This window comes from Trichosurus vulpecula, chromosome 1 (genome assembly GCF_011100635.1).
Source record: "Trichosurus vulpecula isolate mTriVul1 chromosome 1, mTriVul1.pri, whole genome shotgun sequence".
NCBI lineage: Eukaryota > Metazoa > Chordata > Mammalia > Diprotodontia > Phalangeridae > Trichosurus > Trichosurus vulpecula.
In genome coordinates this window covers 371,099-398,288 of record NC_050573.1, presented here as the reverse complement: position 1 = coordinate 398,288, position 27,190 = coordinate 371,099, and the positions used below count along the sequence as shown (strand labels likewise).

Sequence of the window (27,190 nt, the reverse complement as noted above, 5' to 3'; positions counted from 1 at the left end):
GCTAAGCAGGTCCCCTCAGAGGAAAGAAAATGAACCAGGTTCCCTCTTCAAGGAAAACACCTCAATCTTCCCATAACCCAACACAAAACAGATAACCAATAGCATGAATTAATTGGGGCTAAGCAGGTCCCCTCAGAGGAAAGAAAATAAACCAGGTTTCCTCTTCAAGTAAAACACCCCAATCTTCCCACACCCCAATAGGAAGGGTGGCGTCCCAGTACCCCTAGCTCTGTACCACAGCCTCGTCAGAGTTTAGCATGATAACAGAGACCCAAATGGCTAGCCCCAAACCAGAAAAACCTTACCTCTAGAGGTTTGAAAACCAGAATTCTCCATAGGCCGAAAAGGGACAGGTCAGCAAAGAGCCCATTTTCCGAGACCATCACTCCACATCAGAGTCCTAGGAAAAGAAATCGCCAGGAGCCGGCCCTCTGAAGTGAAAGAAGGTGGATCGGGGGCAGACTCCCTGTTGAGGTCCAGAATTCTGTGTGTGTCTCCAGGGCGGTAACACGTAATACCACCGCATCTCGGTGGGACCTCCAAAATGTTGTACCAGAAGCGAGTGAGACACACCACAGAGTACAAGTTTTAAGTGGAGAATTTATTAGCCGGCGGCCATTGGGGTACTGCACCACAAATCAATGGCCATGTGTTGGGGTGACAGCTTGGTTTATATAGGATATGTGGGGGTGCAGGGTGGGGGGAACAGGAACAAAGGTCCTGGCTGATCAAGAGATTCAGTCAGGTTATCCTACTAGTGGGATAATCTCATTTACATTCCTTGGTGGAGTCACAGAGTCCCAGGGATATCTCCCAGGAAGGGTCTGTCAAGTTATCTCTCAGTGGGATGGTCCTATCTATTGACATTCCAGGAAGGAACCAAGGAGTCTCAGGGATATCTGCTAGATAGGATCTGCCAGGTTATCTCTCAGTGGGATGGTCTTATCTATTGACATTCCTTGGTGGAGTCATGGAGTCCCAGGGGGTTTGCTAAATGCCAAAGATATCTGAGTCCATTGTTTCTGGGAGTGCTTGTCAGTAGCTCGGGGTTACTCAGGGATTCCTAATTTTCCTTGTATTACAGAAGGTCTCAGCTAAAACAATTTGGCCAGCACTTATGAAAGTTGTAAGATTGTTAACTAGGTTTTTTGGGATTGCTGTTTTAATGTTAAAAACCAATAAAGTTCTAGGGGAATAGAGGGAATTATGTCCTCCCACCTTTTGGGCTAGATTCATGAGTGGGTTCTATTAAATCTAATATGGATATTGGCTATGGTAAAGGTATTGGTTATTGTGAACTATTATTATTACTGTTCAATTAATTGTCAAACTCCTCTGCCTGGAGGGGAAACTAACTATACCTTGTTAGCAATGATTCAAATTGCTTAGGCTTCTTTTTGACCTGGGCCAAAAGAAGTAGTTAGAATATTGGCCCAGCACATTTTAAACCAACCTGATTATAATAGGTGATTCCAAACTGTTTGTAAAACTTTCCCAAGAAAAATGTGAATGGAACTTAGAAATGTGTATTTGAATAATTTTTTAAAAAATCCATATTGTTATTTGGCATTGAGAAATTTATTAACTATATAGCCCCAAGAAAGTTCTATTTACTTTAAGTTTACTGCTCAATAAGGGGATGGTGGTGGAATTCATTCCCAGGGATGTTACAAAGATCGCATGATTATAAAGGTGCTTAGCACAATGCTTGCCATAAAATAAATGCTATTTGAATGTGGACTGTTTTAAGTTGAATGTAATTGCTTCATATTCATTAATTTTATGTGAATTTTCTTCAATGTGAGGTGAATGATTCTCTGTATCAGAGAATTTGGGGTCACATCTGACTGAGGTAAGGCCACCGGAATGGTAATTTATTGGTTTTGGTTTTGAAGTTTAATTAGATGATAATTGTTTATGATATTGTTATATTTCTAAAATTTTTCTTATTGCATAACTTGGTAAGCAGCTGTATCATCTGTGTTGTTAGAGAAGCAATTTCTTTTACAATCTAAATGTTGTTAGACTAAGAATTGTCAGAAAACTTTTAAATCATTCTAATGGACAATGTCTTATAATATTTTGTAGTGTTGTAATTTAAAAAATCACAAATTACCAAGGTTTGTCTTTAATTGTTTTGCTATCATTTAGGAAATTTGTGAGATTGTTAATTAAGCTTAAGTCTAATATGTACAAAACTATGTTGAATTTTCTCTCTTTTTTTCTCTTCAATTATGTGGAAAAGTGTTGGTGATCAAATTTAAGAATTGTTTAATACTTAGGAATTAATAATAATATCAGGACAAATTATAAGCTATTTCTGAGAAAGGGAAATATTTCTATGAAGAAAAGTTTTGTAAAATCCTTTGCATGATTTTTAGAAAGCCTCAACCTCGAATAAGGGTGCTCAGAGAAAAGGCAAAAGATAGCAGACAGGCCCAAGGTTTTTCTATTAACCCCTTCCTGAGATCCATGTTACTACTCCTTATTTTGTAAAATTGCCAAGGCCCCTGGAAACTATCTGCACGGGCAAGGCCATCAGCCCCGGAAAAAGAACTTGTTTGAGTTATGTAAATTCTAAACAATGAACTTGGCTTGCTGAGAAATTGCAAGTTTACGTACAATAGATAAAAAGGATTCTAAGAGTAGTAGTATTTTTCCTGTGATCAGTCTCTTACTGCTACCAATGTGAGAGTCTGTTACAACACCTTTTTGACTAAGAAACTTGTGATATCTAAGAATTCTGCAATAACTAGAAACTTTTGTTTGTTACGATACTCTGGAATTAGTGTTACTTAAGGACTCTGTCACCAACTTCATAAAATTTTATGAACAAGGGTAGAAGTGCATGCGAGCCACTTAGGGCTCACTTTGTAAATGTTCCTTAAGCAATGTGAGAATGTTATTTTGTTATTTGATTAATATCATGCTTGTCTAAAGTTTTGTTACAACTAATGACGCTAAATAAAAAAAAAAGAGAGAAAAGGGATTTGTGGTTTACTTTTTAAATGCCATCAAACAAACATGGCATGACTAAAAGGTTAAGATTCTATATGCATTGTGTTAAAAATTGACAATTTAATGTATTTATGTATGTACTGAAGCCTGTTATTAACTCCTTAAATGACATCTCATCCTCCTAGTGAGGAAATTAATAATGGATGTATGTCAAGTGTAAGACACTGGTTTTGATGTGAATTTCTTAAATATGACAATTGGCCATGGTTCAAATTTTGAGTTTGTAAAAATGATCAGGGTTATAAAGACTAGAAATGGTAATTTAAAATTGTGCTAAGATGAATCTTGTAGGAGAATGGACAGAAAGCTGATTCCCATAAGAAGAAGATATTGTGCTGGAGATGGCCAGAACAGATACCAAGGACCAGAGGATTTCATTGACGATGTTCCTGGCCAGACAGCTGTATAAGAAAGGATTTTTTGAATCTTAAAGAGACAATTGCATTTTCTATTTCTTTTTGAGTCTATGTATCTATATTCATAAAGGGGACTGCCCCCTTTGATTTGTCAATGTGTCGATCAATTCTTCCCATATTTACTTAAATGGGTGAAGGTTAATGGGAAGAATTCACATGTGTCTATAGTGGTGAAGTATCTACAAAAGAGAAAGGGGGGGATTGACTGGAATGCTGAAATAGTGAAATGCCCCTCTTCCTGGTATTGATTCAGAAGGGGTAGCAAAAACAATTATTGATATTTTCAAAAAAATTAACCCATTTAATAATGTATTTTTTGACTATTCCCCATACACTACCTTATATTCTGTTTGGTCATGGTAATCTTTTGTCTACCTTATGTCCTTAGGCTAATGGATGCTATGTTTAAGCCACTTAAAATTACAGAATAAAAAGGGGGGAGATGTGGAGAGCCAGCTATGTCCTCTTTAGGTCTCTTAGACCTCTGCAAGGCAGGGTCAATTGAAAATGGGCCTATTCACAGCCAGGCCAGTTTTAGGATAAGAAGACTTGGCAAAGAAAACCCGCCTTTGTAGCTGATTATCCACATGGGAGATGACAGAAATGTTTCAGTCTGGTTATCTATATGTGAGAGAACATAAATGTTTCAATTTGGTTAGCCTTGAGTAAAAATAGTGTCTCACTCCTAGGAACAAGGAGATAAAAAACTTAACCAGTGCTTTATTGTACTCTTCTTTGAAGTCTGGATGACTCAGCAATTAACCTGTATAAAATACTGTTAGTAACTCCATTAAAATCAGTCTATAGCCTGACTATACAACTCGCCTAGCACCATGTCTTTGTCTTTTTGTGTCAATTGCTTCATCATATATTCCCGCCACTTCAGGCACAGGATAGGGTTGGAAAAGGATTTTTGTAAGTGTGTATAAAATAAAGTTAGGAGCATGGGGAAAGAAGATAAGGGAGGGGATATTAGAGGAGAGGGTAAAATAAGTGTGGTGCTAATGTGATCAAAGATCTTCCCTGCCCATTCAATAGGCCTCAGGTAGAGCTAGTTAAGGGAAGCTTGATTAGGAGAGGCCTGTTTGTAGGAAAGCCCATTTACTAAGTAGGTTCTAGGTCCCAGGCCTACATCTTTTGCTAAGTAGGCGCTACACCCCAGGGCCCCAAAGAAGGTATATACACCCTGTTGGGAGCCATTAATCTTAGACTAGAGAGCTGGGGAGACTAGACAGAGGCAGAGTGGAGACAAGAGAGCTTTGGAGATGAGAGAGGTGTGAGAAGAGGCAGAATAGAGAGAGCCGTGAGAGACAGAACTGGAAGGGCTCTGAGAGCTGTGGGAGGAGAGGACACAGGCAAGTGGATAGTTAGGATCTGTGAGTGAGTGTGTTTATGGGAAGGAGCTAGCAGAAGGGAAGGGTGCAAGATGGCTTGGCTCCCCTTGGGGCATGCCAATACTTGGTCTATTTGCAAACATGATTAGCAAAAAAGGCATAGAGCCTACATGTTCTACAATGTTTATGGCAGCTCTCTCTGGCAAAGAAATGGAAACTGCAGGGATGCCCGTCAATTGGGGAATGGTTGAAAAAACTGTGGTCTATGATTGTGATGGAACACTACTGCCCTACATGAAATGACCAGACCAAGACTTTAGAAAACCATGGGAAGATTTGCATGAAATACTGAAGAGTGAAATGAGCAGAACCAAGAGAATGCTGTATACAGTATCAACAATAGTTTTTTTTTTTTTGGAGAGGGGAAGGCAAGGCAGTTAGGATTAAGTGACTTATCCAAGGTCACACAGTTAGCAAATGTGTCAAGAGTCTGAGGCCAGATTTGAACACAGGTCCTCCTGACTCCAGGGCCAGTGCTCTACTTACTGTGTCACATAGCTGCCTCTAACATTGTTTTAAAAATGACTTGAACAAGTTATTTTGTCTATTATATTTATATATTACATTCTATATTCTATATATTATATATTATATTTGTCTATTATAAAAAGTGTCTATTATAAAAGTGAACAAGTTATTTTGTCTATTATAAATACCTAAATTAATGATAAAGAACATTTGAAGAAAGGTGTTATCTGCATTTAGAGAAAGAAGGGATGAATAGAAGTACGTATAGAATAATTACATATATGTATGTGTATGTATGTTTATATACCTATTTGTGCCTAAATAGTGATTTCTATGGGGGGAGGGAAAAAACAAAGAAAGCAATTGCATGAAAATTTTGTCATATATTTGAAAAGAATAGCAACTTGTGCATGGTAGATTTGTAGTTTCACGTACAATCATCTTTTTGTTGTACTATGTTATGGAAATGTTTGTTTTATTCCTTAAATTTAAAATAAAATAAAAATATTTTAAAAGCTGGCTTGGAGCTTTATATGTAATATGTATGTGTGTACACACATATGTATATATGTATGTATACTAAGATCCTGGCAACTGTTCCCATCAGTTCCTGGAAAACAATGGAAGAAGAGATTTTATGTTCTTGGGCTCAAAGATCACTGCAGATGGTGACTGCAGCCATGAAACTAAAAGATGCCTCTTTCTTCGAAGGAAAGCAATGGCAAGTCTGGACAGCATCCTAAACAGCAGGGACATCACCTTGCCCACAAAAGTCCATATAGTGAAAGCTATGAGTTTTCCAGCAGAATGGCTGTCAGAGCTACAGTATAAGGAAAGGTAAGTGCCACAGAATCAACAAACTAAACTGTGTTGCTGGAAAAGACTCCTGAGAGTCCCTTGGACAGCAAAAAGGTGACATTAGGCAATATTTAAAGAAATTAATTAAGGCTATTCACTGGAGGGTCAAGCACTGGCCATGATGATGAGAAGATAAGATTCGTTAGGAAAGACCCTGATGTCAGGAAAGATAGAAGGAAAAGGAGAAGGGGAAGGTAGAGGATGAGTGTCATGGGAACGGTGAACGTGAACTGTGACAGACTTTGAGAGATCTTGGAAGACAGGTGCGCCTGGCCTGCTCTGGTCCATGGGGTCAGAATTAGACATGTCAGAATGACTCAACAACAACACATGTTCTATAAACTTGAAGCCCCCTTTAAGGTGAGACAAAGCATGCTAGGTGGGTGCCATAGTGCATACAGCACTGGGCTTGGAATCAGGAAGACTCAACTTCATGAGTTCAAATACAGCCTTAGACACTTACTAGGTTTATGACCCTGGCCAAGTCACTTAACCCTGTTTGCTTTGGTTTGAAATGGAGAAGGAAATGACAAACCACTCCAGCATCTTTGCCAAGAATGTCACAAAGAACCAGATACAATTGAATGTATGTATAGAACGTATAGTATATATAATATATGGTATACCATACTCTATATGACATACTATATATAGTATATAGTATAGAAGAACAAATCAGCCAAGACTGTCTTGATGACCTCAAGACAATCAGGTCTAAATTTAATGACAACGGTTTCCAACCATAGATTCTATATGAGTTAAAGCCTTCCTTCAGGATAGAGTGCATTGGTGGTCTCAAGACCACAAGGACTAGTTGTCACAAGGAAAATCAAGCCAACTGAGGTACAAAGCTCTGCGCACTAGCAGTTCATTAGTGAACATGAATTTACTAATAAGGGGGAAAATGGTTTTCCCCATCCAGCTCCAAGTCCTGGAAGAGGAGAGGCAGTTCCCCATCTTTAAAGATAGAACAAAGAACAGAAGTTGGTAGGTAGGGAAAACAATATAAATGGTTAAAGTATCATGTGGGCAGGAAGAATATGATGGGCTGAAAGTCTGAAATGTGGGCTGGGAACAGTCCCTCATTTCATCTTGAAAAGGCTGATACTTTCCACTTTCTCTAACTGTACAAAAACACCTAGAGACAATATTTCCAGGAATGGTATCATCCTGGCCTAGAATTGAATCAGGATACTTAAACTAGAAGATGACACATTTCCCTGGCACAAAGGGATTGGCAGCTGGTGCTGAGATAATAATTCCTTTTGAAGTAAAGTGTTTTGAGAGAGCACTGCACTTTTAAACTTGGCTCAGAGTTTTTCTTCAATTAAAAGTGAATGATGGGAAAACCAAACTTTTGCATTTAACTGAGAGAGGAACACAACTTTTGAACTCAGGAGCTTCTTCACCCAGATTGTGATTTTTGGCCTTTGTTCTGGAAGATTAACAATGACATTGGGGGGAGGGTGATGTTTTGACTTGCAAATGAGTTGGACCTAAAGTGAGCCAGTGTGCAAAGTCATCAGCCTCACTTTCTCCTCCACTGTCCAGTGACAAGACCTAGGACAAGACAACTGGTAATGGCCTCCCATTTCTACCAAATCTGTAAACGTATCCACACCTGACAGATTTTAGGGTCCCAAAGCCCTGGTTCCACCATTGTTAGCAAACACAGATTACAAAATTTTAACATTTTATAAAGTAATTTATCATCCAGTTTGATTTCCATTTTGACAGCTAAATTTCTCATTTGTTAAGGAAGTCAGATGTTTACTGCTCAATGTACTTTCTGAGCTCTTTTGCTCTCTTGGGATAATCTACATTTCTTATTCTTCTCATTAAGGAAATGTATAAGATGAGAAAGCAAACTGGTCACATGTAAGGAAGGGGGCTGCTGCTGCTGGGTGGGCAGGAAGAATACTTTACAAGTCCCCTTGTGATGTCAGGAGAAAGTACGGAAGGACTTCATCACAATGGATGGATCCTCTGCAATGCACTTATGGGAGGACATAGGCAAGAGTCACACAGAATGGAGAGATAGACATGGATGGTTTGAGATCTAAATTGCTGGAAGGAACTTCCACATTGAAGAGATCCCAGATCTGGTCATTGGAGTATTTGCGAGAGTTGCAGTGTATGGTATTTTTCCTGGTTTTGCTTATTTCAGTATGTCTCAGTTCATTTAGATATTCCCCAGTTTCTCTGAATTCTTACTATCCACTGTTTCTTATGGCACAGTAGTATTCCAATATGTTCGTGTACCACAATCGGTTTGGACATTCTCCAATTGATGAGCACTTCTTTGGTTTCTCTTTTGCATTTACCTCATTTTTTGCTACAACAAAAGCACTGCAATGAATATTTTAGTGTAGACAGAACCTTTCTTTGACTTCCTGGGAGTTTCTGCCTTGCAGTGGGGTCTCTGTGTCACAAAGTACGGGCATTTGATGACCTTTTAATAAATCAGAATTCCCAATGACCTTCCAGACTAGTTGGACCAATTCACAAGCACATATGGTGTGTTACTGTGTTTCTAATTCTACAGCCCCCTAATGCTATATCTGTCTGTTGTCATCTCTGCCAACCTGATGGATGGATTAACCTCAGAGTTGGAAATCTTTCATTTTTAAAAGCATCACAATGAAAGATATTTTCTACCTGAATAAATATGTGAAGAAACACACTTCACTGGTTGCACAGAAAGAGCTGCTCAGGTAGGAATGATATGCAAGTTTACTAACTCAACAGAGACCTAGGTTTAAAACTCCCCATGGTGCTGCCTCTCCAAATTGCCAGTCATGCCCAGGAGGCTTACTGAAGTCATCTGAGCCATTATCCCTAACCTAAGCCCAGCAGTAAGTAGCAGTGAGGTGGCTGGTTCATCTTTAAGCTCCCCTTTGGCTTCTCAGATCCACAGGATCTAGAGTCGGAAGAGACCTTAGTGCCTCTCCAAATTGCCAGTCATGCCCAGGAGGCTTACTGAAGTCATCTGAGCCATTATTCCTAACCTAAGCCCTGCAGTAAGTAGCAGTGAGGTGGCTGGTTCATCTTTAAGCTCCCCTTTGGCTTCTCAGATCCACAGGATCAAACGATCTAGAGCTGGAAGTGACCTTAGTGGTCACCTAGTCTAATATCCTCAGTTTTTCAGAAGAGGGAACCGAGACCCAGTTAAGCTAAATTACTTTCCAAAGCCACAAAGGCACAGAACCAGAAGAATTTCAATCCACGTCCTGTGACTCTAAATCTAGTACTCTTTCCACTCCACCATATTGCCTTTCATGAAGGTGAACAGGTGGAAAGTAAGGATCCAATATGCCTAAGAAGCTTTCTATTATATAAGCAATCTTTGATTTCCCCTTCCTTTCTGTTCCCATGGGGTTATTTCTAGAACAGGCTAATTATGGATGACACCAGCACCACTACACCTTCTCCCAGTATTCTCTGCCTAATTATTTTTCCTCTTTGTTTTAATGCCTTTACATTCAAAGAAGAAAGGAACACCTAGGACCAATGAGGGTAAGCTGCAAGATGCCAATTTCAGCCTGATGTGATGAAAAGTACTGCAGTAAGGGGCTACCTTCCTAGCTGGTCTTCAAGAAGAAATGATTTCAAAGAGATGCCTCTGCAAGTATAAATCTGGCCTAGATGGCCTCTGAAGGCCCTTCCAAATCAAGATTCTCTGATTAATTCAGTGACAAGGGAACCAGAAGTTGGCTTGGGTCCTCATTAGCATCCAAATGAATTTCATTAGAAACCTTTCTTCCTATCAATGCTTGTCTTTCCTGGCAAAGCAAAGACTCTTCTGATTTCCCTTGATGAGAGAATATAGAGACTTCCCATAATGCCTCTTGAATTGCTTCCTCATGTCCAACCTGTTGGTTTCTGCACTGGAAATCATCACTCTGAGGACGGTGCTATCATCAAGACCTGAGACCTTCATTGATTTGTCTAGAGCATATGATGCGCAGCCCAGATGCCTCTGATATGGAACTGAGTTCCTTTAGCCTTCCCTTCTAGGCTGTGAGAGGAGGAGCAACCATGGGAAACTGTAGATAGAGATTGCAAGGCCTCTTGCCTGCCTAGAAGCTGCTGCTTTGTTCACACAATGGCTCTGCTCTGCCTCAAGTCCATCAGGGGAAACTCTGCCTCACCATGATTGTTGGATCACCAAAATCAGGAGGCTGAAACAATCTGAACTTAATGAGAAGTTTCTTGACTGTCATGTGCAGTGGCTTCGATGTAGTCTCAATACATGCATGTAGGTGGCCTGTGGGAGAACACAACATTCCTGTAAATTGCTCCAGTTTTTATATCCTTCATCAAACAAATCTGATTTCTTCCCTTCTTCAAAGATTGTTCTCCAGTTGACATAATATTGATAAAAAGTATTTTCCTTATTCTGAAGACATTCTATTTCTGAGAACATCCATATGGATTCTCTCACATAGTTCTGCAGTTTATCAAACTATCCCCTCCTTTTTTGGTTTTGCAACCTGGAGGGGCAGCATGAATTATTTTCCTCATGGCATCTTTCTGTCATAGTCAGACACAAAATTTAACCTTCACCTGTGACCTCCATGTTCTAGAGAAAGGCATGTCCCACTGAGCACATTCATAAGGTTTCTTTTCATTATAAATCCTCTGATGAGAGGATAAGAGATGATGTCTGGCTGAAAGCCTTCCCATACTGAGTCCATAGATGACTTGTACCCAGAGTGAATTTTCTGCTAGGAAGCTCTGTATTCCATTTCAATGTTTTTCCTCATTCAGGTCAGTTAGAAGATTCCTTTATCTCCCATGAATTCTCTGATGGCATACAAGGACTGACTTTAGCCTGAATGCTTTACCATGATGATTACATTCTTAAGGTTTCCCTCCAGTGTGGATTCTCTGATGTAGAGTAAGACTGGTACACCATTTAAAAGCCTTTCCACATTGTTTACAGTCATAAGGTTTCTGTACAGTGTGGATTCTTTGATGTTTAACAAGACTGTCCTTCCATGTAAAAGTCTTTCCACATTGATTACAGTCATAAAGTTTCTCTCTCGTATGGATCCTCTGATGTTGAATAAGACCACTCTTCCATGTAAAAGTCTTTCCACACTGATTACATTCATAAGGTTTCTCTCCAGTGTGGATTCTCTGATGCACAATAAGATGAGCTTTCTGTTTAAAAGCCTTTTCACATTGATTACATTTATAAGGTTTCTCTCCAGTATGGATCCTCTGATGCTGAATAAGACCATTCTTCCATGTAAAAGTCTTTCCACATTGGCTACATTCATAAGGTTTCTCTCCAGTGTGGATCCTCTGAGTTCCACCAATATTCTTTAGACTACTGAAAGCCTTTTCATACTGATTATAGTCATAAAGTTTCTCTCTAGTATGGATTCTCTGATGTACACTAAGAGTTCTCCTTACTCTAAAAGTCTTTCCACATTGATTACAGTCATAAGGTTTCTCTCCAGTGTGGATTCTCTCATGTTTTACAAGACTGTCCTTCCATGTAAAAGTCTTTCCACATTGATTACATTTATAAGGTTTCTCTCCAGTGTGGATCCTCTGATGTTGAAGAAGACCATCCTTCCACGTAAAAGACTTTCCACATTGATAACATGTATAAGGTTTCTCTACAGTGTGGGTTCTCTGATGTACAATAAGATGTGCCCTCTTTTTAAAAGCCTTTCCACACTGCTTACACTCATAAGGTTTCTCTCCAGTGTGTATTCTCTGATGTGCAATAAGATATCTCCTCTTGGCAAAACCCTTTCCACACTGTTTACAGGCATAATATTTCTCTCCAGTGTGGATACTCTCAGGTGTTGTGCAGACTTCTCTCCAACTGCAGTCAGAGGGACCATCACTCATGAATCTTTGTTTGTGAGTTTCTTCCACAGAAAGGCTTAGCTCTTCCATGATTTCCTTCATTTCCAGTCTGATCTCTCCTTCTGAAAAAAGCAAAACAAAACACCTAACAATAAAACAAATAGAGACAGTACACACACACACACACACACACACACACACACACAGCCCCTTCCCTCCAGGGGCAGGACATAAACTCAGTTACTTTCTATTTTCCCAGGCAAAGAGAAGACCCTTAAATGGGCAGAACCAATCATTTTTAAAGGCCCTTAGTTCACATCCCGGGGATCATTTAATTTACAAAGAGCATCACACACAATCACATTGGATCCTCACAACAAACCTGTGACACAGGTAGGTCCATCATTCTAATCCCATTCACAACTCAGACCAGGAGTTCAGAATGGCTGAGTGACTTGACCCAAATCCCCCTGGCTGAGACTAGATCCCTAACCCCATGAATGGGCCTGCTTTATCTCCACCTTCGATCTTTCCCTTTCCCTTTCATTGTCTACATTTTCATCCCTTTTTCATAGACACAATGCCATTCGCAGCACATATTCTAAATATTCAAATTATTTCATGATTTATCCTACTTCCAAGTATAATTTAATTTCCCTTTTTTTTTTTGGAAGACTCAACATTTATTAAGCACCTTTAGTGTGAAAGGCACGGTGCTGGCACCAGGCCAAAATACAAAGATCAGCACAGACAAACATTCTGTCCTGCAGAGGGTTTAAAGCCTGATATGGGTTTATGTAATACAAAGCCTGATATGAATTTATGTAATACAAAATAAAGGAACAATAACCTTCATTCTTTACTGTTCCTAGTCTTGACCAGATATCATTCCCACCCACCCATAAACATAACTGATGTCAGTTTGCAATTAACAGGCCATCCCTTCACATATGGGAAATCATTTGATTAATACTCTGAAAACAAGGTACAAATGAGTTTTCAACGAATAGAGTAACCCTCTAATGACCAGGCAATTCAACCATTCTTAATCAGTTCTCCACAAAGAACCCTTACAACCCAAATAGGTATGGGAAAGCACTTCATTGATATTTTGAAAACAGGGCAATCCCTGAAGGTGATGAATTAATTGCTTTTGATTTGCTGGGAGCCTAGAAAGTAGGGGCTAGCTATCTCTATCTTTATTACTTGGCATCCCTTATTTCTCCTTTCTCAATCTGCCTGGGAATCCAGGCTGTCAGTTAACTATTTTAGCCGTAGTACTAATAACCAAGGCCCCCAAAAATGTCCAGCTGGGCTTTCTCTCCATGACACATAAATCTCATTAAGTAGATGATTAAAGTGACAATACTCAGTCATGTCCTCAAGAATTTTTCTACATGGGAAAAGCTTCACACAGTATGAGACTTGGTTTTACTCAAGCCTCTTCCTTTCCAAGACAGAAAAAGCAAAACCAAGGAATGGAATGCAATGGATTTTTTTCCTATTAAGAAGAAAATAATGAAACTCAGAAACGGAACTGTTGGCCCTTTCTCATCTCCCAGTTCAAAATACTTCCACCTCTTAATGGCAAGCACCCTCTTAGACCTGCAGTTAGGTTCCATACACTCAAGCATCAGTACAATCCCTTTTGTGGTTTTTGCCTTTTTTCTGGAAAATTGGTTGTGCTTGAGCACCACAGCCACTCTCTTTCCGATCCTATTGCCTTTGCCCTGCACATACAGGGAATCCTTGCCTTTCTTGTACTGTGTCACTTTGTGTGGCTGGTGCTTGCCACACTTTTTGCAGAAAGTTCTGCAGGTTTTAGGGATGTTCACCAAAGGGCAGCACTTTGCTTCCAACTGGGTTTCTCTGATGTCCAGACCACTGGGATCCCTTGGGTAAGCACTCATAGGCAAGCTCTTAGTGCAGGATGACAACAAGCTGAAGATGACCAGCTTTGAAGGATGATGGCAGAAGACTGTGGTTTGACTCAGCATCATGTAATTTCCCCGGTGATCACTTTCTTTCTTACTTTTTCTCCTCCCTTATCTGAGGTCACATGCAGAATACCAATAGTGTTTTTGCAATTTACTTGAGGCATAAGAGTTTTTGTTCTGACCCTTTAATTTTTTGACATAGCCATTACTTATTTCTTTAAAAAAATTTTTCTTTCAATGCCCCTGCTCAGCAAAATAATCTGTCTAAAAAATACAATTAAAAAAAGTATAGCATTGACTATGTCTGAAAATATGTGTCTGATACAGTAATGTGAGTTCATCACCCTTTTCTACAGAAGTGGACAAATGCTTCACTACTGGTCCTCTCATACCCCTTCCTTTCTAGAGGTTCAAAAACCCCTTGAAGGATTGTGACAATGGTCCAAGGGATTTGAGCTAAAAATTTGTCAGTGGAACCTTAAGTGGTAAATGATTATTCAATTTGGTTACAAAGATGTTTATCCTCTGGGACAACAAATATGTGCATGTTTCAATCTTAGCAGCTGTATTTCTGCAGTGTTTCCATACTATCATGATCAAGAATAGACAGCTTTTGGGGATCTTGCTATGAGTACCTCAAACTCTTATTGCTTCTGACTATGTGCAATGTATTCTTTCAGTTTCTCAACTGGGCATCAAATTGTGTCCAAACTCCCAGGAAGGTTAGACATTCAAGTGCAAATGGTCACAGGCATGCAAAGACCCTTGGTGGTTGTCTACAACTGCACTGGCATCGTCCTCTCATCCTTAGTCTGCCTTGTAATCGCATCTTATTAAACCTGAAATCACCTGATCAAGACCTCACTTGGGTTTGCATTTTTGCAGCAGTGAGAGCAGGCTATTGGAAAACCATCATCACCAGGCTTGCACAGTACAGTCCGTCATGAAACCACCATGGACCACCACGACCTTACTACAAAAACAGACCTTAAGATGCCACGCATTGAAATGTTAAGGTTGTTTTCTAATTTGAACTTCTCCTCTGTTCATGTTACTCTTCTTCTATCTGACAGCTTCTCAAAGGACTTGGTTGGTACCATGGGTTAGCCATTTAGTAGATTATCAGTGAATGTGTAGCCACTTTATGACTGGTAGAAATAACAAAATCTTATCTGAAGAAATTCTGTCCTTTCAAAGGTTTGTTTTCATATATAAACATTAACTAAAAAAACACCAAAGCAATATTTACAATTGACCTTCAGATACACTTGTCATTTAAGGTAGTACTTGTCATCAGCCAATAGAAAAATAAATATTGTAAACAGTAATTAGCAATTCATTTTGACCGGTTAAAGTGTTGAAAAAAAAATGAATTTCCATTCCCTAGCAGGAGCTTGTGAAATTCTCCCTTCCCTTGTGTGAGCATTTTCACTGTGTTCTGTTTACAAAGCAGAACATGAATGTTCCTGCAGTGGATAGAATGCTGACATGCATGTTCAACCTGTTACAAAATCCTGTTGATTCCACCTTTGTGACATCTTTCACATATGCCCCTTTGTCTCTCCGCATTGTCATTTTTAATCATCTCACACCTGAGATAGTGCCAGAGGCTGCTGGTTGGTCCAGCTGCCTCAATTCTCCACCCAGTCATCAATTTCTTCATTCTAAAGCTCTGGCCCAACCTTGTCACCACCTATTCAACCACCTCCAGTGGCTCCCAAACAAAAGAATCAAAGATAAAACCCTCTTTAGGGAACTTAAAGCGCTCTACCACCTACCCCTCACCCACTCTTCCAGTCTTCTTTCTCCCTTTTGCCCATCCCCCTATATGTTAGAATCCACTGGTAATGGGCCCTCTTTCTGTTCCAGGAATAGATCATTCTGCCTCTGAACCTCATGCGTTTTTGTTGCCGTTCCTGTTATCCAGAATGCTCTCCCTGCATCTCTGAACCCCCAGCTGGAGCCCGCCTCCCACAATAAGCCCTTCCCAGTCCTCCTTAAATTTAGGGCCTTCCCTCTCTTCATTAGCTGCTGACAGCTCTTGACTATTCTGTCCATAGTGGGTTTCTACATAGTTGTTGGTGTGCTCTCTGCCCCACCTACTCTGGGAGCTCCAAAGGAGCAGGGGCATCCTTTGCATTGATTTATGTGCTCGGTGCTTTGTACAGGGTCTGGAACATACTAAGGACTTAGAGGTTTGTTGACTTGAAGAAGGTCTAGGAAACAGCTCACACCTCCACTTTGCACTTTCAGGAGAATACCATGGCCCAAAATTCCAAACAATGACTTCTTTTGGATCATAGATTGATCCCTGGAAGGGAGCTGAAAGGCCATGGAGTCCAACCCCCTCATTTTACAGATGGGGAAACTAAGGCTCATTAATTCTGTGACTGACTCATGAAGCTGCTGCTGAGAAATACCTGAAAAACAATTCCCAGGCAGGCTTTCCTGCCCCAGATCTAGCACTTGCCTCACCACAACACAGAGCGGCCTCTTGTAATACCAGCTCCCATATACCTGCTGTCACCTCACTCACCTGGACAGCAGTTCCTCAGGCCTTCTTGCTCCAGCATCCATGGGGCTTCCCTTTGCTCCAAATAAGAGATCATGTCTTCTCTGGGAACTGGAAGCCCTGGGCATGGGGAATCAGATAGGGATGAGCATGGAGAGAAACTTGTCATTTAGGTCTGTTTAGGGAAAAATCTGCAGATATAGAGCTGCTCCATTTTGTGATTCACTCCATTATGTTCACACATATTAGTCTGTTCTCACCCATTAGTGCCTGTAATGCAAGTAACCCAAAATAGAGTGTGCCCCATTATCCTGTTGTACAACCTGTTCTGAGAAAGAGCCAAACCTCTGCCCCCCATCCTGTCAAGTCACATTCTGGTAGAAACTCCTAATTCCAAAACTGGCTAAAAATTGTTATTGTTCAGGACCAGACTGGAGTCCCAGAAACAGGGACCTTCATCAACCAGCTTTTACACTCTCCCCCTACCCTATTCTTCACTCCCTGAAACCTATAGAAACCTTGTACACTCTTCATTTGGAGCATTTTTGCTTCTTCAGGTGAGATTCTCCTGCTGGAAAACTCGACAGACCCTAGTTGGTCCAAATTCTATTCCCTGGCCAGTCTGTTATTCCTGGCAATGCCAGGGACATGTAACCAAGGACCTCAGCATGGTTCCCAGGCCTCCTGAAGGATACTCTGATAGCATTTCTTTTCTGAACTTTGGGGAAAGGTGGGGGAAAAGATCAGGGAACCAGGTTGGAATCAGAAAATCTGGTCTTGGTGCACGTTCTTCATAGAAGGATGGACTCATTGCACACTTTCCATTCTCTAGAAATTACAGGCAGCTGACGGTGCAGTGGAGAGAGCCCTGGGCCTACAGTGAGGTATGCCAGGGTTTGAATCCAGCCTCAGACAGTTAGTTAGCTGTGTGCCACAGGACAAGTCCTTGAACTCCATTTGCCTCAGTTTCCTCAATTGTCAAATGGGGAGAATAACATCCCCCAACTTGGAAGGTTACTGTGAGGGTGGAGGGACATAATACTGTAAAGAAAGCCCCAGGCCCAGCACATGGCAAATACTAAGTGAGAATAAATGCTTCTTCCCTTCCCTTCCTTTCCTTTCCCACCATCTGTGCTGGAATTTCAGGGCAATAGGAAGGAAGATTAAGACGAACTCACTATACGAGGGACGAGTAGAAATTGGGAGCTACAAAATGATGCTGTTAAAAGAAGAATATTCCAGATCCCAGACCCATCCCAGAGAGGACAGGCTTGTAAGGAAAAGCCACTTGAGCAGCTTTCAGAGCCTTGGCAGACAGATTTCATGGCCAGGTGGGGGTTAGGCCAAATGACCCCTGACATTAGTTCCAGGTCTGAAATTCTTCCACCCTAATTTGAAGCTGCCTAGAAGAGGTAAGAGACAGCTTCAGGAGCAACAAGGAAACCCTCAGGTTCCTGTCACGCAATGCACAGACCTTCTATAGGAAACTCTAGACAGCAGGACAGGAGACCAACGCTTTTCTCTCCCTAATAACTGATCAATGCTCCACACCCTGCACACCAGGGCATGAAGATATTCCTTTGATTGCAGACTCAGCATTACCTGAGGAAGTCTCCTTACCCAGGGAGAGCAGGTTCCGGGCGTTCTCCAGCATGACCCCCTTGTACAACTCCTTCTGAGGATGGTCCAAGAGGCCCCATTCCTCCTGGGTGAAGTCCACAGCCACATCCTTGAATGTCACCAACCCCTAAATCATTAAAAGTCATGGAATGTAGAGCTGAAGGACAGTTCAAATTTTAATCATCCAACTGTCATTAATTTACAGAATAAAACTGAAGCACAGAGAAGGGATTTGCTAAGGGTCAGACCCTTAATGAGAATCAGTCAACTTCTAAAACCACAGTCGTTAAGATTCAAATTGAATTTTGAGAAGAGCATTTTATATGTTCAGCTGGAATACAGCTGAGTATTTTCCTCTGAAATACATCTCCCTATGGAATCAGGGAGAAAATTTGTGTTCTATTTGGGAGGGAGGTGGATCTGTGGGGGAGAATGACAGAGGGTGATGAGAAATATCTTCCTTATCACAACTAAGTATTATGCTCTTTTTAAAAAATTAATTCCTTTTAAAAACTCTCATGTCTATATGCATGGAAAACCTTAGAATTTATTTCCTTTCATATTGAATGGAATTATAGGAAGATTTACTTATATCCAAAGGATATAGGGATCAAAGCAGTGAACTTATAGTTCAGAGGAAGGGGAAGCCCCAGACAGCATTTCTATAATACACGCCTAAACATATGTGTATGTACACATGTGTATATATGTATATGCACATATGCCGATATGGTATATAACACATATATCTTTACATGTACAAAATTATTTGCATGTTATCTCCTCCACTATATTGTGAACTCCTTAGGATTAGGAACTGTGTTTTACCTTTTTTTTTAAAGTTATTTTATTTTCAATTCAGGGAGCAAAACACATATTTCCATAAGAGTACAATAAACAAGATGATTGTTCATGAAATGGCAAATCTCCCATGTGCAACTTCTTATTCCCTCCAAATATACAATAAAGTTATCGTGTAAATTTCTTTTCTTTTTTTTTCTCCCCCCTTTTAGCTCTAGAGATGGCTACCATTATAAATATACATGTAAATGTCAAATTATTCTCTACAAAGTTCTATTCATCACTTCTTTCTTTGGATGCAGAAAGCATCTCTCTTTAATATGCCCTTTTCTAAATTAGTGTCAAATTGACTTATTCACTCAAAGTTGTTGTGAAAACAATAATCCTAACCCTAACCATAAATGCTTCCAACTCTAACCCTGAATGTTCACTTTGTGCAAGTCTTACCAGGCCTTTCTAAGATCACTGAGCTCATCATTTTTTATAGCACAAGTTGAATTCTATCGTAACCACACAGCATAATCTATTCAGCCTTTCCCCAAATGATGGGGAAGCTACTGAGTCTATGAGAGATCAAAAAAACAATCAAACAAAATGAAAAAGAAAAAGAAAAAATATAAGACAATGTGAAATATCTCATTGGAAAAACAACTGACCTGGAAAATAGATCCAGGAGAGGTAATTTAAGAATTATTGGACTTTCTAAAAGCCATGATCACAAAAAAAAACCTAGAGGTCTGCTTCACAGAGCCAAGATGGCAGTGTAAGAAGTAATTCACTCTCACCCTCCATTATTGACCTCTGAAAGCTCAGAAAATATCAACCCAGGAAAAACCCTGGAGGAGCTGAAACAGTAGAAAGATGGGGTGCAGTAGTTTTTTTAGCCCAGGAAGCTTCAGAGATTATCGGGAAAGGCCCCTCTTATTCTGGGGATGGGAGGATTCCAGGCAACCTAGCAGCAAGCTCCACCTCAGCAAACCAGGGAGAATTTCTGAGCCCCAGGGTGGTGGAGCAGGCAAGGGCCAACACCAGGACCCACTGAGTGCCTCAGCACAGGCAAGGGAACCAGTAGACACAAGCTCAGAAAACCACCATGTGTGCCACAGCCAAATCTCCTGATGCTTCAGCACAACTCCAGGAAGCATAATACTAGGAGGCACAGATCCAGACTGGCAGACAACCTCCAGCAGGCAAACATTTGAGTGCAAGGCCCAGGTGAGCAGGAGTCAAACATTTGGGTGGAAGGACTGGGTGAGCAGGTATCCCCTAGGGGCCAGACTCCCTAACCCAGTTTTCTGACCCCAGCTCAGCACCAGGTAAGCTGCCAGACCCCTACAGCCTCCAGCTGCCAGCAGGGGTATACATACCCGAGGTCCCAGCACACAAAGCCAGTGACCAGGTTCCAGGCTCCTACCACAAGAAGCTTGGATCAGTGCCCCCTGCCCTCCAGCAGGAGAGTTTAACTCTAAAAGTCAGGAATTAGGCAAACACCATGGGCAAAAGGCTGAAACAGACAGTGACCATAGATTCTTATTATGGGGACAGGGAGTATCAAGGCACAAATTCAGAAGAGAACAACATTGTCAACACACCCACATCCAAAACCTCAAAGGGGAATATGAATTAGCATCAAGCCCAAAAAGCCTTCTTGGAAGAGCTCAAGAAGGATGTTGAAAGTCAAATAAGACAGGTAGAAGAAAAATTGGGAAAAGAAATGAGAAGTATGAGAGAGAGAGAGTCAATAGATTGGAAAAGAAAGGATAAAAAAATTGACTGTAGAAAACAAGTCTTTAAAAAGTAGAATTGGCTAAATAGAAAAGGAGGAACAAAAACTCACTGAAGAAAAGAACTCCCTAAAAAGTAAAATGGGTCAAAAGGAAAAGGCAGTACAAAATCTAATAGAAGAAAACAATTTGTTAAAAATTATAATTGGGCAAGTGGAAGCTAATGAGGCATCAAGAAACAGAAACAAAAGAATGAAAAAATAGAAGAAAATGTAAAATACCTCATTGGTAAAACAACTGACCTGGACAATAGATCTAGGAGAGACAATTTAAAATTATTGGTCTACTTGAAAGCCATGATGAAAAAAGAGCCTGGACAGCATCTTTCAGGAACTCATCAAGGAAAACTGCCTTGTGGTCCTAGAACCAGAAGGTAAAATAGTCATTGAAAGAATCCACCGATAACTTCTTGGAAGAGATCCCAAGTTAAAAACACCATGAAATATTGTAGCCAAATACCAAAATTACCAGGTCAAAGAGAAAATACTCCAAGCAGTCAGAAAGAAACAATTTAAATATCATGGAACTGCAGTCAGGATTACACATGACCTTGCAGCTTCTACATTAAAAGACTGGAGAGCATGGGATATGATATTCCATTAGGCAAAAGGTTTTGGATTACAATAAAGGATCAACTACCGAGAGAAACAGAATAATCTTTCAGGGGAGGAGATGGATATTCAATGAGATAGGGGACTTTCAAACATTCCTCATGAAAAGACAGAAAATTTGATCTTTAAATATGAGACTCAAGAGAGGCATAAAAAGGTAAACAGGAAATTAAAAAAACATGTTATTAATAAGGGCAAACTGTTTACATCCCTACAAGGGAAGATGACACTTGTAACCCCTGAGAATTGTATTGTTATTACACCATTTAAAAGGAGTATACATAGACAGAGGGTGTGGGTATAAGTTGACTTTGATGTCATGAAAAAAAATCTAATTAAGTGGTGAAAAGGGATTGTACTCGGAGAAGAGGAATGGAGAAGGAAGACAAGAGTAAATTACATCACATGAATTACATCACATCTATTACAATAGAGAGAAAGAAGGGAGGGAGGTGAGCATTATTTGAACCTTACTCTCATCAGATTTGGTTTAAAGAGGGAATAATATAATCAATTATGTACAGAAATCTAATTTATCCTATGGGAAGTAGGAGAGTAAAGAGGAAGAAAATGGAGAAGGCTAATAGAAGGGAGAGAAAATTGAGAGAGGTGGTAATAAAAAGCAAAACTCTAGTGAGGAGGGAAAGGCAGAAAGGAGAGAGAAAAGCATAAATGAGGGAAAATAGGATGGAGAGAAAGACACAGAGAGTAACCAAAACTGTGAATGTGAATGGGATAAATGTGAATGTCCCATAAAACAGAAGAAGATAGCAGAGTGGATTACGAACCATAATTCTACAATATGTTGTTCACAAGAAACACATTTGAAGCAGAGAGATACATACAGAGTAAAGGTAAAAGGCTGAAGGAGAATATATAATGCTTCAGCTCAAGAAAAAAAAAAGCAGGGGTAGTAATCCTGATTTCAGATAAAGCAAAAGCAAAAATAGATCTAATTAAAAGAGATAAGGAAGGAAACTACATATGGGTAAAAGGTACCATAGACAATGAAGTAATATCATTACTAAACATATATGCACCAAGTGGTATAGCATCCAGATTCTCAGAGGAGAAGTTAAGGGACCTACGGGAAGAAATAGATAACAAAACTATACTATCGGGGCCTTCAACCTCCTCCTCTCAGAACTAGATAAATCTAACCAAAAATAAACAAGAAAGAAATTAAAGAGTTGACTAGAATTTTAGAAAAGTTAGATATGGTTGACATCTGGAGAAATAAGGATGGGGTGGGGGGGAAGGGGAGAGATGGGAAGAAAATTTGGAACTCAGAATCTTGTGGAAGTGAATGTTGAAAACTAAAAAAAGTAAATTAATCTAAATTACAGTTTAAAAAACCAGATAAAATAGCAAAGAAATAAATGAGAAAAAGAGAAAAAGAAAGCCTACACAATAAATACTGGGCTTGTGTTGACAGCTGTCCATCTTTTCTTTGCTTCCTTGTAAGTTGTCTTTTGTTCTCTGCTCTGTCCTTTTTACTTTGAAGGTTAAACTATTTACATTCCTACATGGGAAGATGATGCTTGTAACTCCAAGTACTTTCTCATTTCAGGGGCATTTAAAAGGAGTATATATAGACAGAGGGCATAGATGTGAGTGGAATATGATGGGACAATATTGACAAATTTAAAATTAAGGGACGAGAAAAAGGAATGTATTGGGAGAAATGAAAAGGGAGGGGTAGAAGGAGGTAAATTATCTCAGATAAAAGAGGCATGAAAGAGATTTTAGAGTGGAGGGGAAGATGGGTGAGGTGAGAGGGAAGACTTGAACCCTATTCTCATCAGAATTGGCTAGAAAAGGGAATAACATACAACTCACTTGGGTATAGAGATTTATCTTACGCTACAGGAAAGTAGGAGGGGAAGGGGATAAGAGAAGTGGGGGTAGTGCTCATAGAAGGAGGACAGATTGGGAGGGGAAGCCAGGAGTCAGAGGCAAAACAGTTTTGAGAAGGGTCAGGGTGAAAGGAGAGAGAGAACAGAATTAACAGGGGAGAATAGGATGGAGGAAAATACAGTTAGCAAACATAACTGTAAAAAAAACTTTTGAAGCAAGTTTCTCTGCAAAAGGCATCATCTCTCAAATAGAGAAGTGAATCAAATTTATAACAATGAGAGCTATTGCCCAATTGATAAATGGTCAAAAAGTATGAAGAGTCAGTTTTCAGATAAAGTAATCAAAGCTCTCTATAGCCACATGAACCAATGCTCTAAATCACTATTGACTGTAGAAATGCAAATTAAAACAACTCTGCAATACTACCTCAAACCAAGAGGACAAAAAATGACAATGACAAATGTCAGAGGGAATGTGGGAAAAAGGATGTTGGTGAAGCTGTAAACTGAATTACGCCCAAAGGATGTATAAAACCGTGCATCCCCCTTGACCCAGCAATACCACTACTAGGTATGTATCCCAAAGAGAGAAAAAACAAAAAGGAAAAGGATCTGTATGTACAAAAATATTTATAGCAACTCTTTTAGAGGTGCCAAGGAAGTGGAGATTGACGGGATGCTTATTAATTGGGGAAGGGCTGAACCAGTTGTTGTATGTGATTGTAATGAAACACCATTGCAGTACAGGGAATGATGAGCAGGATGCTCTCAGAAAAGCCTAGGAAGACCTCGAGGAGCTGATGGAAAGTGAGATGAGCAGAACCAAGAGAACACTGGACACAGGAACAGCAACACTGTAACCATAGTTATCTGTGAATGACTTAGCTCTTCTCAGCAAAACAATGATCCAAGACAACTCCATAGGACTTAGGATGAAAAATGGTATTCATCTTCTGAGAAAGAACTGGTGGGGTCTGAATGCAGATGGAAGGAGACTTTTCTTTATTTTTCTTGGGGTTTTCTGTCTGTGTTCTCTTTCACACCATGACTGACATGTTTTGCATGACTACACATGTACAACCTATGTTGAATTGCTTGCCTTCCCAACGAGAGGGGTAAAGACAGAGGGAGGGAGAGAGTGACAGAATTTAGAACTCAAAATTTTAAAAGAACAAATGTTAAAAAGTGTTTTTACATGCACTTGGGGAAAAATGAAATATTCAATTAAAAAGAGAAAGTATCCCAACAGAATCCTTTCAAGTTGAGACAAATATAGACCGATGACCTAAACTAGGGACAGTTAAAACACAGAACAAAAACTCGAGGCCAATGTCATTAGTGAACACTGCCTCAAAAATTTTAAACCAAATCCTATCAAAATGATGATATATATATGACATCTGTGGAACAGCTGTGTCCATCCCCTGCTCATGGTACATGTTGCCCTTTGGGGGATACAAAATAGAGCCGGGTCCCTGCCTGGCTGTGCTGCCTTGTTCAGCCCCTCACTAGCAAGGAACCTGAGAATGCTTGCAACAGGATCAAATGATAGAAAATGTGCAAGCTGAATAAGGTGGCACATAGTAGGTACACATAACCAGCTCCAACCTCCTTTTCACTCTTCCTACACCTCACTCCCCTCCTTCTCCTCTTCTTTGACCCAGAAACACTGGCTTTCTGGCTGATTCTTGATCAAACCCGCCATGTCCTGACACTGAGCCTTTCCAATGGCTGTCTCCCATGATTGGAAAGTCCTTGATCCTGACCTTGGCCTTTGGGCTTCCTTCAAGTCTCAGCTAAAATTCCACTTTCTGAAAAATTTATTTTCCTGGTCCCCAGAATTGTTAGAGCCTTCCCTCTCAGAGTTACCTCCACTTGATACTGTGCAGAGCTTGTTTGGAGAAAGCTGCTGACTTATTGGGGCAGCTGAGTGGCACTGTGGATAGAGACCTGGCCCTGGACTCAGGAGGACCTGAGCTAGAGTCTGGCCTCAGACACTAGCTGAGTGATCCTGGGCAAGTCAGACTTAACCCTATTTGCCTCAGTTTCCTCATCTGTAAAATGAGCTGGAGGAGGAAATGGCAAACCACTCCAGGATCTCTAGAAGAACCCAAATGGGATCATGAAGATTCAAAGAGTTGGACAGGACTGAAAAACAACTCAATGATAATAACAAATGCTTACTGACTGGACCCCAGAAATGGTAAATGGGAAGGATTCAGTGAGACTGGGGACACTTGGGTGACCTGTTCTGATGAGGGAGAACTTGAAAACAAATTGGGGAGGGCAGCAAAGTGAGGAAGGCTGGAGTCAGTGCTCCACATAACAACGAGAGAGGGAATCAGTGTAAGGCAGAGGAGCAGAGAGCAGGGCAGTGTTGTTACTACCTGATTCAATTTCATGCCTATTTTTGTAAAGGAATGCTCCATGAGGACCACACTGCCAGCTTCACAGACCATCCTCTGTGTCTACGGCAATGGCCTCATTGGCTGATGTCTGTGCACAGACTGCACTCACCTGGGGAGGAGGGCTGCTGCTCCCAGGGGCCATTCCCTCTGGCTCCAGGCTCCCTGCTGGGGCCAGGTCTTGGTCCTCTGCAGACTGAGCTGGGCAGGGAGAAGGATCCCAGAGGGGGAGAGGTCTTGCTCTTCTCTTCCTAGGCAGCAGGCAGGTCTACAGGGATTTACTAGAGTGAGGCTCCACAGGAGTCACAAAGGCCCAGGCCCTGCCCTCAGGAGAAAGACTCCACCCTACAGAGGGAGGGAGGAAACAGGGGGGGTCAGGCTTGGAAATGAAGATGGTCTCAACAGGAAGACTACTTCCCTCCCTCTCTTACTCATTTTCTTCTACCCCCCCCCATTCTCTCACAAGAGACCCAAGAGGCAGAGGGGGCTTGGGATCCCAGATGGGATGAGACCATTTAGAGCCTCAATGGCAACTCAGTCAGAGCTCTCCCTTCATATTGTCCTCTGCCCTCCCTGCATCCCCTCTCCCTGACTCACACACACATTATCTAGATTACAGATTGACTCTTTGATCTGAAACGGAAGCTAGGGAAGGTTGAGGATGGGGAGGGCTCTTGAATGGAGCCACCAGGGGATGATCAGAGGAAGCCTGAGGCTGGGAGACAAAATCCAGTCTGGGATTCAGAGCCTTGGCAGGGGACCTGAGGCAGGGGAAGGGGAGTAGGGGTAGGGTCTGGGAGGCAAGACAATCTATCACAGCTCATAGAGGGAAATCAGGGACACTGGGATGACAGATAGGCTCCAAGGGGACACTGAGCCTGAGGAATCAGGATGACTGTGTCCTGAGGTCTAACTAGGAGCTGGGGAGGACTGCTGGGATGCTCTGGGAGAGCTTAGGCTTGGAATCCCTGAAGGGAAAGTGGAGCCACGTGCCTGGGATCTGACAGGGAACCAGCCCCAGAGCCCTGGGTGCAGACAAGGGGACCAGGAGACAGCTTTGGTAAGGTGTCCAAGCCTGGGTGGGCAAGTAGGAAGGTAGGATTCTTGGATCTCCAAAGGAGAAGGATCTGAAGGCCAGACAATGGAATTTCTAACCAAGAGGTTAAAGATTAGGGGACAGGGAGGCAGGCCACGTGGGGCCTCATAGGAAGGCTGAAATCAGGACTCCAGGAACCCTAGGGGCAAAGTCTGAACTCTGGAAAAGTGCTATCCAATGATAAATCTGGGGAACGTGAGCCAGGAATTTAGGAATTGATGGGGAGTCTGGAAAAGATTTAGAGGCAAGGAGCCAGAATTAGGAGGAAGGTGTGCTCCTGGCAGACCTGGCAGACACTCACTATCAGGTCAGATGAGGAGAATGAGACTGAATTACATGGGCGGCCAGCAGAACCAGGAAATTGGCAATGTGGGGGGATGGGGGGGCGGGTGCGGCCGCGCACTTTGGCTCAGACCTACCTGGGACCTGCAAGCACAGAGCTGGCCTCCAGAAGGCAGAGTGGTCTCAGATCCAAAAGAAGGCAGAGCGACCCTGGCTGGAGGGAAGGAAAGAGATTTCAGCTCCAAGGGAAGTTAGGGCAGTCTCAGCTCAAAGACTTCCTCCTTCTGTTCCGCCCACTCTGGGAGG

At 41.2% G+C, this 27,190-nt stretch overlaps 1 protein-coding gene across 1 annotated transcript; it reads right to left on the bottom strand.

The window, feature by feature from the left end:
* Positions 1-6,986: 6,986 nt before the first annotated feature.
* On the bottom strand, positions 6,987-27,183 carry LOC118845041 (zinc finger protein 850-like). The gene is made up of 5 exons (XM_036753072.1): positions 27,022-27,183; positions 25,619-25,851; positions 18,050-18,176; positions 16,454-16,549; positions 6,987-12,102 (listed from the first exon to the last, which is right to left on the bottom strand). The coding sequence occupies exons 2-5, from the start codon at positions 25,649-25,651 to the stop codon at positions 11,018-11,020; spliced, it is 1,341 nt and encodes a 446-aa protein (XP_036608967.1). The 5' UTR covers positions 25,652-25,851; positions 27,022-27,183; the 3' UTR covers positions 6,987-11,017.
* Positions 27,184-27,190: the final 7 nt, after the last annotated feature.

Coding starts and splice junctions, on each gene's coding strand:
- LOC118845041 (XM_036753072.1), bottom strand. CDS start 25,651: ATGGCCCCTGGGAGCAGCAGCCCTCCTCCCCAG. Junction 18,177..25,618: donor GCAGCAGCCCTCCTCCCCAG/GTGAGTGCAGTC, acceptor TTAATGATTTAG/GGGTTGGTGACATTCAAGGA. Junction 16,550..18,049: donor CCGGAACCTGCTCTCCCTGG/GTAAGGAGACTT, acceptor CCCCATGCCCAG/GGCTTCCAGTTCCCAGAGAA.